This window comes from Cordyceps militaris (genome assembly GCF_000225605.1).
Source record: "Cordyceps militaris CM01 unplaced genomic scaffold CCM_S00002, whole genome shotgun sequence".
Classification (NCBI taxonomy): Eukaryota; Fungi; Ascomycota; class Sordariomycetes; order Hypocreales; family Cordycipitaceae; genus Cordyceps; species Cordyceps militaris.
Genome location: NW_006271970.1, coordinates 2,883,604 through 2,894,644, shown reverse-complemented (window position 1 = coordinate 2,894,644; position 11,041 = coordinate 2,883,604). Strand labels below are relative to the sequence as shown.

Sequence of the window (11,041 nt, the reverse complement as noted above, 5' to 3'; positions counted from 1 at the left end):
GCCGGCGCAGCGGCGCCGGCGCCGGGGGACAGGCGCCCGGAAGCTCCCCGCCGCCGGTGCACCCCGGGGACGTCGCGACGGCCGTATCGGCATACCTGGCGACTACCACGGGCTTGATTGACCTCTTTGACAATGCGACGCTGCTCGACGACGTGCTGCTGTGGGCCGACCAGCCGCACAAGCCGGCCGACGGCGCGTCCACCATCAAGTACCTCGTGCTGGCCATTGGCCGGCTGGCCGACGACGATTTGCTGGCGCAAGAGTACTTTGAGTACGCGCGAGGCCGGGCCTACATCGACATGAGCGGGGACCTGAGCGCCGAGACGGTGCAGTCGTTTGTGCTCGTCACCATGTACATGCTGTGCTCGTGCCAGATCAACGGCGCGTTCTTGTTCTTCGGCATCGCCGCACGCGCGGCTTATGCCATTGGCGTGCACCGCACCGAGGTGAATGCGCGCTTCGGCGAGGCGGTCCGCCGGCGGCGCGACAACCTGTGGAAGAGCCTGCGCGCGCTCGACCTCTTCCTCAGCACGTCCATGGGCCGCCCGCCCGCGACGTCGGACGTGGACTGCACCGTGTCATACCGCGCGCTCGATGACGATGGCCACGAGGTGCTCGACCTGCTCAACGCGTCGGTCCAGATCCTGCTCATCACGGAGACGATTGTGGTTGAGATTTACTCGCGCCGCACAATCTCCCTCCAGCTGACCGAGGGCATCTCGCGGCAGCTGCGCGGCTGGTCGGACCGCTGGCTGCAGCAGCTCAAGGACGTCGTCACGCAGCCCGGCGACGACGAGGCGCGCGTCAGCGGCGCCTGTCAGGTGCTCTCTACGTACTACTACTCCGTCATGCTCGTCGCCCGGCCGTTTCTCATGTACGAGCTGTATCGCCGGCTGTCGGACGCGCCGGCGCACGCGGCCGCCGCCGGGCGCTCGCCGTCGGGCAAGACCAAGCTGGCCGACGCCTGCATCGACGCCGCCAGCCTCCTGGTCGATCCGGTGCTCGACTTGATTGAGCGAAACGTGCTGCGCCACCGTGCGCCCATGCTCGTCTCGTGGCTCTTTGCGGCGTCCCTGGTGCTCGGCGTCGGGCTGCTCGGCGGCTTCGGCCGGATCCTGGAAAAGTACGCGCGCATGTCGATCCAGGCCCTGGACCACTTTGCGCGGACCGACGGCCATGCGACGCAGTACAGCCTCATCGCGCAGTCGCTGCTCACGACGGCCCTCGAGGATCTCGAGCGACGGGAGATGCAGGAGCGCATGCGCCGCACCGAGAGCTCGAGCCAGCTGTTTGGCCTCGTGCCGCACGATGCCCGCCCATCGCTCGGCAGCGGCGGCGGCGCAAGCAGTGCAAACTCGCCGCGCGATGCGGGCAGCCATCGAGCCGCGGCGCTACGAACTCCGGTGACAGGACGTGCCGCAGCGACACTGGGCACCACGCCCGCGCCGAGCAGGACAGAGAGCGGTGCGTTGCTACGAGGTAATCCGGTCACATCGCCCATGCCGTGGCAGGCGCCCCGCAACAGCAACTGGCGCCCGGACCGGGACGGTCATTACGGAGGCGGGACGGCCGCCGCATCGCCGCGCCTCGGAGACATTGATTCAGCGTTCCTCGGCCTGTCAGAGTCGATGCTGCACACCCCTGACGCGGACTACTGGGGCAACTCTTTTGGCGTCAATGAAGAGGACGGCGGCGCCGGCTCGGCCGTCAACTTGTTCCCGCTCTTGGACGCAGGCGGCGGCATTGACCTGGCGCATTATTTCTAGGTGTCAACTCTAATCGGAAGATTCGTCCGCCCACCTTGATGGATGGCGGCTCGGACGCCAAACGCCGGCTACAATCGGATAGACACGATCTTAAGCAGCCTCTTACGGCTACTGTTTACGTCCCATCAAAGAAAAGGCAGGTTATGTGGGACGGCCAGCTTGTTGAGGACCGCCACCATCCGAAATTCCGAAGCCATGACAAACTCCATCCGAAGCGGAGCACGACCAGCCAGCGCGACCCAGACGCAAGGTGACGGCTAGCAATGGCTAGCAGACGATAGTGCGATTTTTTTGTATAATACATTCAATTCTTTCAAGTCATTAATATAGTCTGTCTAATGCTATTTTTTTTGATACGCGTAGATTTGCGACGAGATGATGCCACATGGGGCTCTACAACTTCAGCGCGCCGCGCAGAATCTGCATAAAGCGCCAAACATCCTCGAATCGGGAATAGAGAGGCACAGGGGCCACACGGATCACGCCCGGCTTGCGCTTGTCGCAAAGCACGCCGTTGAGCTCCAGCGCGGCCGTGACGTCGTCCAGCAGGCCGTCGCGCAGCATGACGCTCAGCTGCGTGCCGCGCTGGAGCGGATCCCGCGGGGTGAGGATACGGAACGGGGCGTCGCCCTCGGCGTCGGCGAGGATGCCGTCGAGGAGGTGCTCGGCGTAGGCGGTAAGGACGAGGGCCTTGGAGCGCAGGTCGCGCATGGTGGTCTTGTTGAAGACGGAGAGGGCGCCGGCGAGGTTGGCGAGCTCGAGGGCCGAGGGGTTCGAGGCCTGGTAGCCGCCGGCGCCGGGCGTGGGGACAAACTTGTTGTCCATGTTGAAGCGGACCGACTTGTCGCCGCCGTACCAGCCCGTGAGGCGCGGGCGGTACGTGGGGGCGGCGTCGGGTCCAGCGGGCCACTCGACGCGGCCGTGGCGCTCGTGGACAAAGGCGCCGGCAATGGCGCCGGGACCGGCGTTGATGTACTTGTACGTGCACCAGCAGGCGAAGTCGACGTCCCAGTCGTGCAGGCGGAGCTCGACGTTGCCGGCGGCGTGGGCGAGGTCCCAGCCGACGACGATGCCGCGAGCGTGGGCGTACTTGGTAATGGTGGGCATGTCGAGCAGCTGGCCCGAGTAGTACTGGATGCCGGGCAGCAGCAGAAGGGCCGTGTCATCGGCGTTTGCGTCAATGGCGGCCAGGATGGTCTCGGTGGACATGTACGAGTTGGCGTCGGGCTCAATCTTGACCATGCTGGTCGCGGGGTCCAGGCCGTGCCAGACAATCTGGCTCTCGATGGCGTAATAGTCGCTGGGGAAGGGGCGCCACTCGAGAATGATCTTGTGGCGCTTGGCATCAGGCTTGTAGAAGCTAGCCATCATCATGTGCAGGTTGACGGTGAGCGTGTTCATGATGACAATCTCGTTGGGGGAGGCGCCGACAAGGTCGGCCGACTGCTGGGCGCAGGCCTCGGCCATGTCCTGCCACTGCGTGAGGGGCGAGTTTTCCAGCGTCTTGAAGTGGCCGTTGACACCGATCGAGGCCCATGTCTCGAGCTGCGCGTCAATGTAGCGGCGCACCGCCTTGGGCTGCGCGCCTAGGGAGTTGCCGACAAAGTAGATGCCGACATCGGGATCCTCTTCCGGGGCGGTGCCGTTGGTGGTGCTAGCACCGTTTGTCCTGGTCTGAGCGGTCGCTGACGGGTAAAAAGTTTGGCTGGTCAGCAAAAGGCGGGACAAATGGGGACCGGGGGTAGAAAAGGAGCTTTTCATTGAACCTACAAGGCAGGGTGCCGTCCAGGGCCGTCTTCTTGATGGAGGTCTTGGTCGGGAGGACAAACTCGTAGCGAAGATGGCGCAGCGCGTCTTGCGAGTCAAGCGTCTGGGCAAAGGGGAGCGAGTTGGCATCGGCCGGGAACTTGGCCGGGGCGCCGCCACGGAGGCGCTCAACGTAAGCAGGCAGATCCATGGATGGTGCTGCTACGGATGCTGTGGTGGTGGAGAGGAGGCGAGAGCGACGACGGCACGTGGCACCAATCGGGACGGGAAGGCGGAGAGGAATGAGGGCAGCAGGGAGAGACGAGGGCGGAGGCTGGATGAAGCGGGAAAGGCAATGTCGCATAGTCGTGAGACGAAGAAGAAGAGGTCGAAAGTGACGACTTTGCAAACCACTTTATGTCGACGACTGGTGGGGGAGAATCGTCGATGATGAATGGTGGAGGTGGTTGGTGGTTGGTACAAATTACTCTGTACGGAGTAGTGTCGGGTTGCTTCCGAAGTCCCGCTATCCGATTTTCCGCAAGGTACTCTATACGGAGTACGGATACCTGCCTACCGCCTAACCTTCCAGGGACCCAATTTGTAGGCGTCCCGTTGGCGTCGCATTGTCTCACTGGCAACTCAATAGACGCCCAGAAAAGGATCAAAGTAAAACATGCCTAGAACCAAATGACTCGGCTGCTTTCCTGTGCTGGGATTGCTTACATGCTTCTTATGCAGGCCCCCGTGGCGGATGCACGGGTGAGCAAGGGCCCTACAAGTGGCTGCGGTTCATCACACCCCTGTTCCGATAGTCGTGCACGATAGGTCGTTCGATCCAGGGTGCTGAGTCTGGGCAGACAGAATCAACTACTCCTGGTACAAGTTTTGCTCCGGAACACTTACGCGACTGCTAGGTACAAGGAACATGCTATTTTCTACTGAGACATGGACTAGAACCGCCGTTTATCATTTATAGAGGATAAAGTTTGACAGCTCTCTTCCTATCCAAGTTTGGATAGAATCCGCACGGTTCGCACAACGGAAGCAAGGTTCCTCGGTAGTTAGTTGCTTGATCGTCTCGGTCAGAAGCCGTCGGTCGACATAGTAATTTGCTCGGATGGTGCACTAGCGGATGACGGATCTTGGGTCCTTCGGTGGGTTTCGCGTCCCAGCACGGCCACTACATCCGGTACCCGGTAAGCATATTCAGAATCGTGATACATGCCAGTCGCCAGTCATTGTTGCCCCATTCTTTCAACTGGCCAACTCGTGCTCGTTATTAAATGCATGTCATTCCCACCCTCATAGTGCCCTCTTTACTCCATTATCCCATCTTGTACTGCATTTTCCTTGCCCACCACTGTTGTTGTGTACGATACATCTCACCAACATACTACACAAACACTCACAGACGCTCACATCATCATGTCACCACACGCCGTGCCACCAACGCCGGGGTCACCGCACCAGGGTATAGATTTCACAAAGTTTGCCGTGACCAGAAACGCCTTCCTGCCTGACGAGAGCCCCGTTCCTGTCCTGTCCCACCCGTACTATACACCGTGGGAAGCAGTCGGACAGAACTTGGCTGCATTGATCGACGAGGGCACCATACGCCATGTCATTGACCAGCTGCCGGTGCTCTCCGTCGACAAGCTCGCCTCCGAACCAGAGTGGCGGCGGGCTTACACCATGCTGGCCTTTATGACGCACGCCTATGTATGGGGCGGCGATGAGCCCAAAGAGGTGCGTTCTCGGATGTCTGGAAAGCAGCTGCTGTCAATAAAGTCACTTTTGCTAACAATTCGTTCCATTGCAGATTCTCCCGCCGCAGATATCAGTCCCCTTCCTCCAGGTGTCGGCCCACGTCGAGCTGCCGCCCGTGCTGACCTACGCCGCCGCCAACCTGTGGAACTTTACCTGCGACGGCGACGACTTTAGCGACCTGGACAAGCTCTCCGTCTGCTTCTCCTTTACCGGCACCGAGTCCGAGTCGTGGTTCCTCCTCATCAGCGTCGCCATGGAGGCCAAGGCGGCCGGCATCCTGCAGACCATGACGGCCGCGCTCGAGGCCGTCAAGGCCCGCGACTACGACGGCGTCGTGCGCGGCCTCGAGGAGCTGCGCCGCTGCATCGACAGCGTCGCCCGCCTCCTCGAGCGCATGTACGAAAAGTGCGACCCCATGACCTTTTACCACCGCATCCGCCCCTTTCTCGCCGGCAGCCAGAACATGGCCGCCGCCGGCCTGCCGCGCGGCGTCTTGTACGACGAGGGCGGCGCCGCCGCCGGCAGCACCTGGCGGCAGCTGCGCGGCGGCAGCAACGGCCAGAGCTCGCTGATCCAGTTCTTTGACGTGGTCCTCGGCGTCGACCACCGCGGCCACGGCGACGGCAAGCACGCCAGCTTTCACGACGAGGTCCGCGAGTACATGCCCGGCCCGCACCGCCGCTTCCTCGTCCAGGTGGCGCGCATGGGCAGCATCCGCGAGCTCGCCATGGTCGGCGCCGCGCCGCAGCGCCTCCGCGACGCGTACACGGCCGCGACGACGGCGCTCACGGCCTTTCGCCAAAAGCACATCTCCATCGTCACGCGCTACATCGTCATCCCCTCCAGGCAGCCGTGGCAGGGGAAACGGGGCACGCACAACCTCGCGAGCTCGTCGTCGACGGCCAATGAAGACGAGCAACTGACAGGCACAGGCGGCACGGCGCTGGTGCCGTTCCTGAAAAAGGCCCGTGATGAGACGACGGAAGCGGGCAAGCTGCAACGGAGACAATAGAGCCGCCGCGGCCACATGCATTTGCATTTCTTCTACATGTATATCCTAGACATTCATGATACGCAGCGATTCCATTTTATAGACGCATTTAACAATAAGATTCCATGCTTCTGCTGTAAATCTCGTCGAGGAACTCTTTCCGTCTTGCTTATAGGTGAACTTTTGTGGTATTTTGCTTCAATTCCTGTCCACAATGCTCAAGCCCAGGGATCCCAGTTCTTGGGAGTATTCTTGTCCTCGTAGGTGCGAAACGCCTTTCTGATGATCTCGACGCCCTCGCATCCATCTGGGGACTGTATGGTAAATCGGAAAAGCTTGGGGAAATGATGGCACAGGACCTTGACCACCTCTTCCTTTGAATAGTTACTATCCAACGTCAGCCACAGCAGAAAACGACAAGTGCGCGCCATCGTTTGGGGAACTCACTAGGGGAATTTCTCTTCGTACACATCCGTGGCCGCGAATGACACGGTAAGAAACTGGAGATTGGGAAACAGAGGCGTGCTCAGCGACTCGAGATCAAGCTCGGAAAAGTCTATATGGGTTGGCCACTTGAGCCGCTCTATATGAGGACAGCAGCGGGCGAGGGTAGCCAGGGCGCTGTCGTAACCACGCGGCAGTCGCACGTCCACCTCCATCTCGAACTCCCTCAAGGCCGGGAAGTGGGCAATCCATTTCTCGAATTCGTTTGCTGTGAGAGAGAACTCGGTCGTGGACATGCGCGACGAGTACACCGTGTAGCTAAAGTCTTCGAGTCGTTGCAGCGAGGTCAATGCCATGATTTCCGATCTGGACATTGTCATCTCCTGAGGGACATGAAGCCGCGCCTGTTTGAGTTTTGTCATGTTAGAAAGTGCCTCCAGAACCGGCACGTCCTTGTCATGAATACTGATGAGAAGTTCAGACATGTTGCGACACCACTTGCTGAGCAAAGGGAGAGCGATCGAGGGCAGATCAGCCCAAGCCAGTTTTTGCAGGGCCGGGAAGGGCTCTGAGATTTCAGCCTCGATCCGCCGAAATTGTTCCGCAGACGCCTGCATTGTGCTGGGGAGCCTGATGGAGCGCAGATTCCTCTGGCGAGCGCACTGCAGCAGTAGCGGCGTGGGCAACACTTCTCGGATTCTGAAGATGCGGGGATGCAGGTCCAGCTCTTCGAGCAGAGGGTTGGCGGCCATGAGTGCGGCCAGCGCCTCAAAATCGAACCTGGGAGCGTAAGCCGGGAGTCGCAGCGAGCGAAGGCGATGGCATCTCTCCGCCAATGCGCCAAGCAGCGGGTTGGTCGGGCTGCACTCGCTCAGCACTAGGGCTTCGAGCTGCTCGGGAAGGTACAGGTGCATAAAGCCATAGTTCATCTTGCTGTCGTCGCTGACCCATTCAACGCCGTACCGCTCGAGGATCAGCTTCTTCATACCGCTAAAGTGCACCTTGCGACATGCGTGGAGATATTTCCTCATAGCCATGTCGTCCAGGGCCAAGCTGCGCACCTTGGAGGCGTACAGCTGCCGCCGGCTCAGCTGGACGCGCTGCTGGAGAGCCCAGAGAGGCGGCTCTGTGTTCCATTTCGTCTCGGTCGCAAAGACGAAGAAGTCGTGGTTGATGCAAGCTGCGACGGCAAGACTGTCGTCGGGCAGCTCGTTGCAGATGGCCTGCACAATGTGCGGTTGAGAGAGAGCGCGAGTGGTCGCATTGAGCTCCATACTTCTAGCAGCTAGCCGAGCTACTCATAATCGACTTGGCGCAATGATAACTAGTTAATAGTTAATACAGTCAAGATGTTCTGCGCATAAGGAAAGGGGGGACTTTTCTATGTGGTCCCCGCGGCGCGTTTGGTTGGTGAGAATGGGTCGCGCCCCTGGTTATCGATAGAGAGATGAGATCCTGGCAGCCAACACCATAGTCAACCACCTCACCATTTATACAAATATAATTTGTACAAATATACAAATATACATATATTGAGTCTAGTCACCAAGCATACACATTCATCCATACTTTTGGTACCCGTTCATCGTCATGCCCTCATTCATCCACCAGTTCATCCCTACAACTAAATCGCCAAAGCCATGACAACAGCCACGACAAAGGCAAGGCCAGTCGACATCGCAAGACCCGCAGCAGCGCCGTTGGGGTTCGCGGCGCCACCAGTGCTGGAGCTGCCGCTGCCGGAGCTGGTTGTGCTCGTGGCATTGTTGCCTCCGGGAGTCGAAGTTGCATTCGGGGCCTTCTTATCCGTCGTGACCACGCGCTTCTCGAGAGCGTTTGTCAGGGGCGTATTCGCCTTGACGTAAGCCTCGAATACATCCGAATCGGCATCAAGGGCGGCAAAGCCCGTCGTGGGCTCGAGGAGATTGTCACCGCCACGCGCGATGAAGTCGAGCGTCACGACCCGGTACTCCTCACGGCTCTCGTCCAGCGGCTTCCCGCCCACGGTCACGCTAATCAGCTTGCTGCCGGCCGCGTTGTCCGGGTTGTACTCAATCTTGATGTCCTTGGAGATTTGGAACCAAGACGACGTCTTCTTCTTGCTGAACTGGTTCTCGCGCGAGACCCAGCCCTCGATAATCTTGCGCAGGTCCTTGCCCGAGTAGGGGAGCTGGACAACGGCGTTGCCAAAGGGAAATGAGGTGATGACCTCGCCGCGCGTGATGTTGCCGGCGTCAATGGTGGCCCGGACACCGCCAGCGTTCATAAAGGCAAAGTCGGCAAGCTCGTCGCCAGCATTCTTGGAAATGTTGCGGCGGTAGTCGAGCATGGCGTCGACCATGACCTGGCCGAGGAGGCAGTCGCCCTTTTGGCAGGTGGTCTGGTCGAGCTCGTTCTTGGTCGTTCCAATGACCTCGCTGCCAAACTCCTCAAAGGGCTTGCGCCAAGCCAGGATCTTGTCCTGAAGCGACGTTTCGAGCTTCGTCGTGTTGGTCATGTGGATGGGCGCACCGTGGTACGAGAGAGCGCGGCCCTCCTTGTCAAAGGTCAGATCAATGGAGCCGAGATACTCGCCCCATCGGTACGAGGTGACGACAAAGACCTCCTTGCCAGACTTGTCCTTGATAATGGTAGGGTACTTTCCAGCGGCGTTGGGCATGTCACCAATCAGGGTGTGGCTGTGGCCGCCAACAATGAGGGAAAGGCCTTCGGTATTCTCGGCCAGTTTCTGGTCCTCCTCGTAGCCAATGTGAGTGAGGGCGACAATGCGGCGGATGTCGGTCGTGTTGCGAATCTCCCAGATGGCCTTTTGGACCTCGGTCGTGACATCGAGAAAGTTGGTTCCGCTGCCGACGTTGGAAATACCCTTGGTCGTCTCCGTGGTGGCGCCGATGACGGCCAGCTTGTGCTGGTCAAAGATGTGGTAGTTCTTGACCGTTTTGTTGAGAGCCTCATAGTCGGACTTGACATTGCAAGAGACGACGGGGAAAGTCAGGTTCGTGAGAAACGCACCAAGCTCCTCGTCACCATGATCCCATTCGTGGTTGCCCAGGGTCATGACGTCAAACTTGAGATTGTTGACTGTCTCGGCAATCTTCTCACCACCATAGTACGAAAAGAACAGGGTGCCCTGAAACTCGTCACCGGCGTTGAGGAGCAGGTGGTCGGGAAACGTCTCGCGAAGCTCCTCGACCTTGGTCTTGATGCGCGCATAGCCACCGAAGCAGCCCTTGGAGGGGTCTGTGCAGTCTGAGCCGGACTTGGCAAACTCGTCCAGATGTGCGTGGATATCATTGACGTGGATAAAGGCTATTGACATTCCTAGATTAGCGAGGCTTCTTTTCTCGACCGATTTCGTCTTCTCCTACTCATGTTGTAGTGGCCATCGCTGTCAATGAAGCGCTTGGAGAGGTGACGCTTGCTGTATAAGACATCATCGGCGGCGGCACACGAGGCAACGCCAAGGGCCGCGAGGAGAGTAGCAGCAGTCTTCATGATGGAGGGGGGGGCGTCTGTCGGCGGCAGGGCAGGTAGTCAAAGACGGACAACGAATGCAACGGCGGGACGGGATGCGGGCGGCTCAGCTAGTTTTAGTACCTGGACCACGGAGGCGGCCGACCGGGGGGGGGGGGCTCTCGCGGACGGGGCCGAAAAATACTTGGAAGGGTGGAGAGAGCCAAGGTTTGCGGGTTGACGAACTTTTGAAGTTGACGCCGTCGGGTTGCCAAGCGGCACGTGGGCAATTTCAGAGGGTCTCAGATGCGACTTTGGTAGCCTTGGTCGGATGCTTTGCACGTGGGACGAGGAAACGTACGTCTGCCAAGAACAAATAAGTTGTGCAAAGTATTTCTTCCTTTTTATCTCAGCCGATGCCGAAAAATCAGCAGCATAGCAGCCGTCTCAATAGCCGTGAGCTCAACCTTGTAGCGGAGGGGCTGGGGCTTCACGAGCACCCTGTTACATAATGCAGAGAGGGAGATGTTGATGTATTGTGTATTGTGGAGGTTGTGTGAGCTCCAGAGAGGTCTCATGTAGGTACCCTACAACCCCGGCTTCTTGGCAGAGGCTGCTTGCTGATAGGGGACGAGAGCAAACGGGCCTATCGCTTTCCTTGTGCATCGCCAAACAAGCTGCTCTAGTTGGTATGGGCAAGTCCCAGTAATAGCCTGATGGAAACCGGGCCACCCTCACTAATTAGTACTGGGCAATGAATAAACCACGTATGAGCGACTTTCTTTATAATTTTCCCTTTTCCTTTCGTACTATTCTTTACTTTCTCTTTCTTCTCCACGCCATAATCCAGTATATATAACCATTTGTCATC

The 11,041-nt window shown here is 59.1% G+C and overlaps 5 protein-coding genes across 5 annotated transcripts in view; 2 read left to right on the top strand and 3 right to left on the bottom strand.

The window, feature by feature from the left end:
• CCM_02835 (Fungal specific transcription factor) overlaps positions 1–1,766 on the top strand; it is a gene marked incomplete at both ends in the record, with an annotated part of 2,685 nt that extends 919 nt beyond the window's left edge. Inside the window, one exon of the mRNA XM_006667987.1 lies at positions 11–1,766. Within this exon, the coding sequence (XP_006668050.1) occupies positions 11–1,766 (1,756 nt within the window). The remainder of the gene's footprint in view (positions 1–10) is intronic.
• Positions 1,767–2,159: 393 nt separating this feature from the next.
• CCM_02834 (kynureninase) lies at positions 2,160–4,139 on the bottom strand (the record flags this gene model as incomplete). The annotated part of the gene is made up of 3 exons (XM_006667986.1): positions 2,160–3,451; positions 3,537–3,846; positions 4,098–4,139. The coding sequence occupies 3 exons, from the start codon at positions 4,137–4,139 to the stop codon at positions 2,160–2,162; spliced, it is 1,644 nt and encodes a 547-aa protein (XP_006668049.1).
• Positions 4,140–4,940: 801 nt separating this feature from the next.
• Positions 4,941–6,294, top strand: CCM_02833 (indoleamine 2,3-dioxygenase; the record flags this gene model as incomplete). The annotated part of the gene is made up of 2 exons (XM_006667985.1): positions 4,941–5,261; positions 5,335–6,294. 2 exons carry the CDS (start codon positions 4,941–4,943, stop codon positions 6,292–6,294), a joined length of 1,281 nt encoding a protein of 426 aa, XP_006668048.1.
• Positions 6,295–6,491: 197 nt separating this feature from the next.
• On the bottom strand, positions 6,492–7,991 carry CCM_02832 (uncharacterized protein; the record flags this gene model as incomplete). The annotated part of the gene is made up of 2 exons (XM_006667984.1): positions 6,492–6,660; positions 6,721–7,991. 2 exons carry the CDS (start codon positions 7,989–7,991, stop codon positions 6,492–6,494), a joined length of 1,440 nt encoding a protein of 479 aa, XP_006668047.1.
• A 350-nt stretch (positions 7,992–8,341) lies between these two features.
• On the bottom strand, positions 8,342–10,212 carry CCM_02831 (5'-nucleotidase precursor; the record flags this gene model as incomplete). Its single annotated transcript, XM_006667983.1, has 2 exons — positions 8,342–10,026; positions 10,086–10,212. 2 exons carry the CDS (start codon positions 10,210–10,212, stop codon positions 8,342–8,344), a joined length of 1,812 nt encoding a protein of 603 aa, XP_006668046.1.
• Between the last annotated feature and the right edge of the window lie 829 nt (positions 10,213–11,041).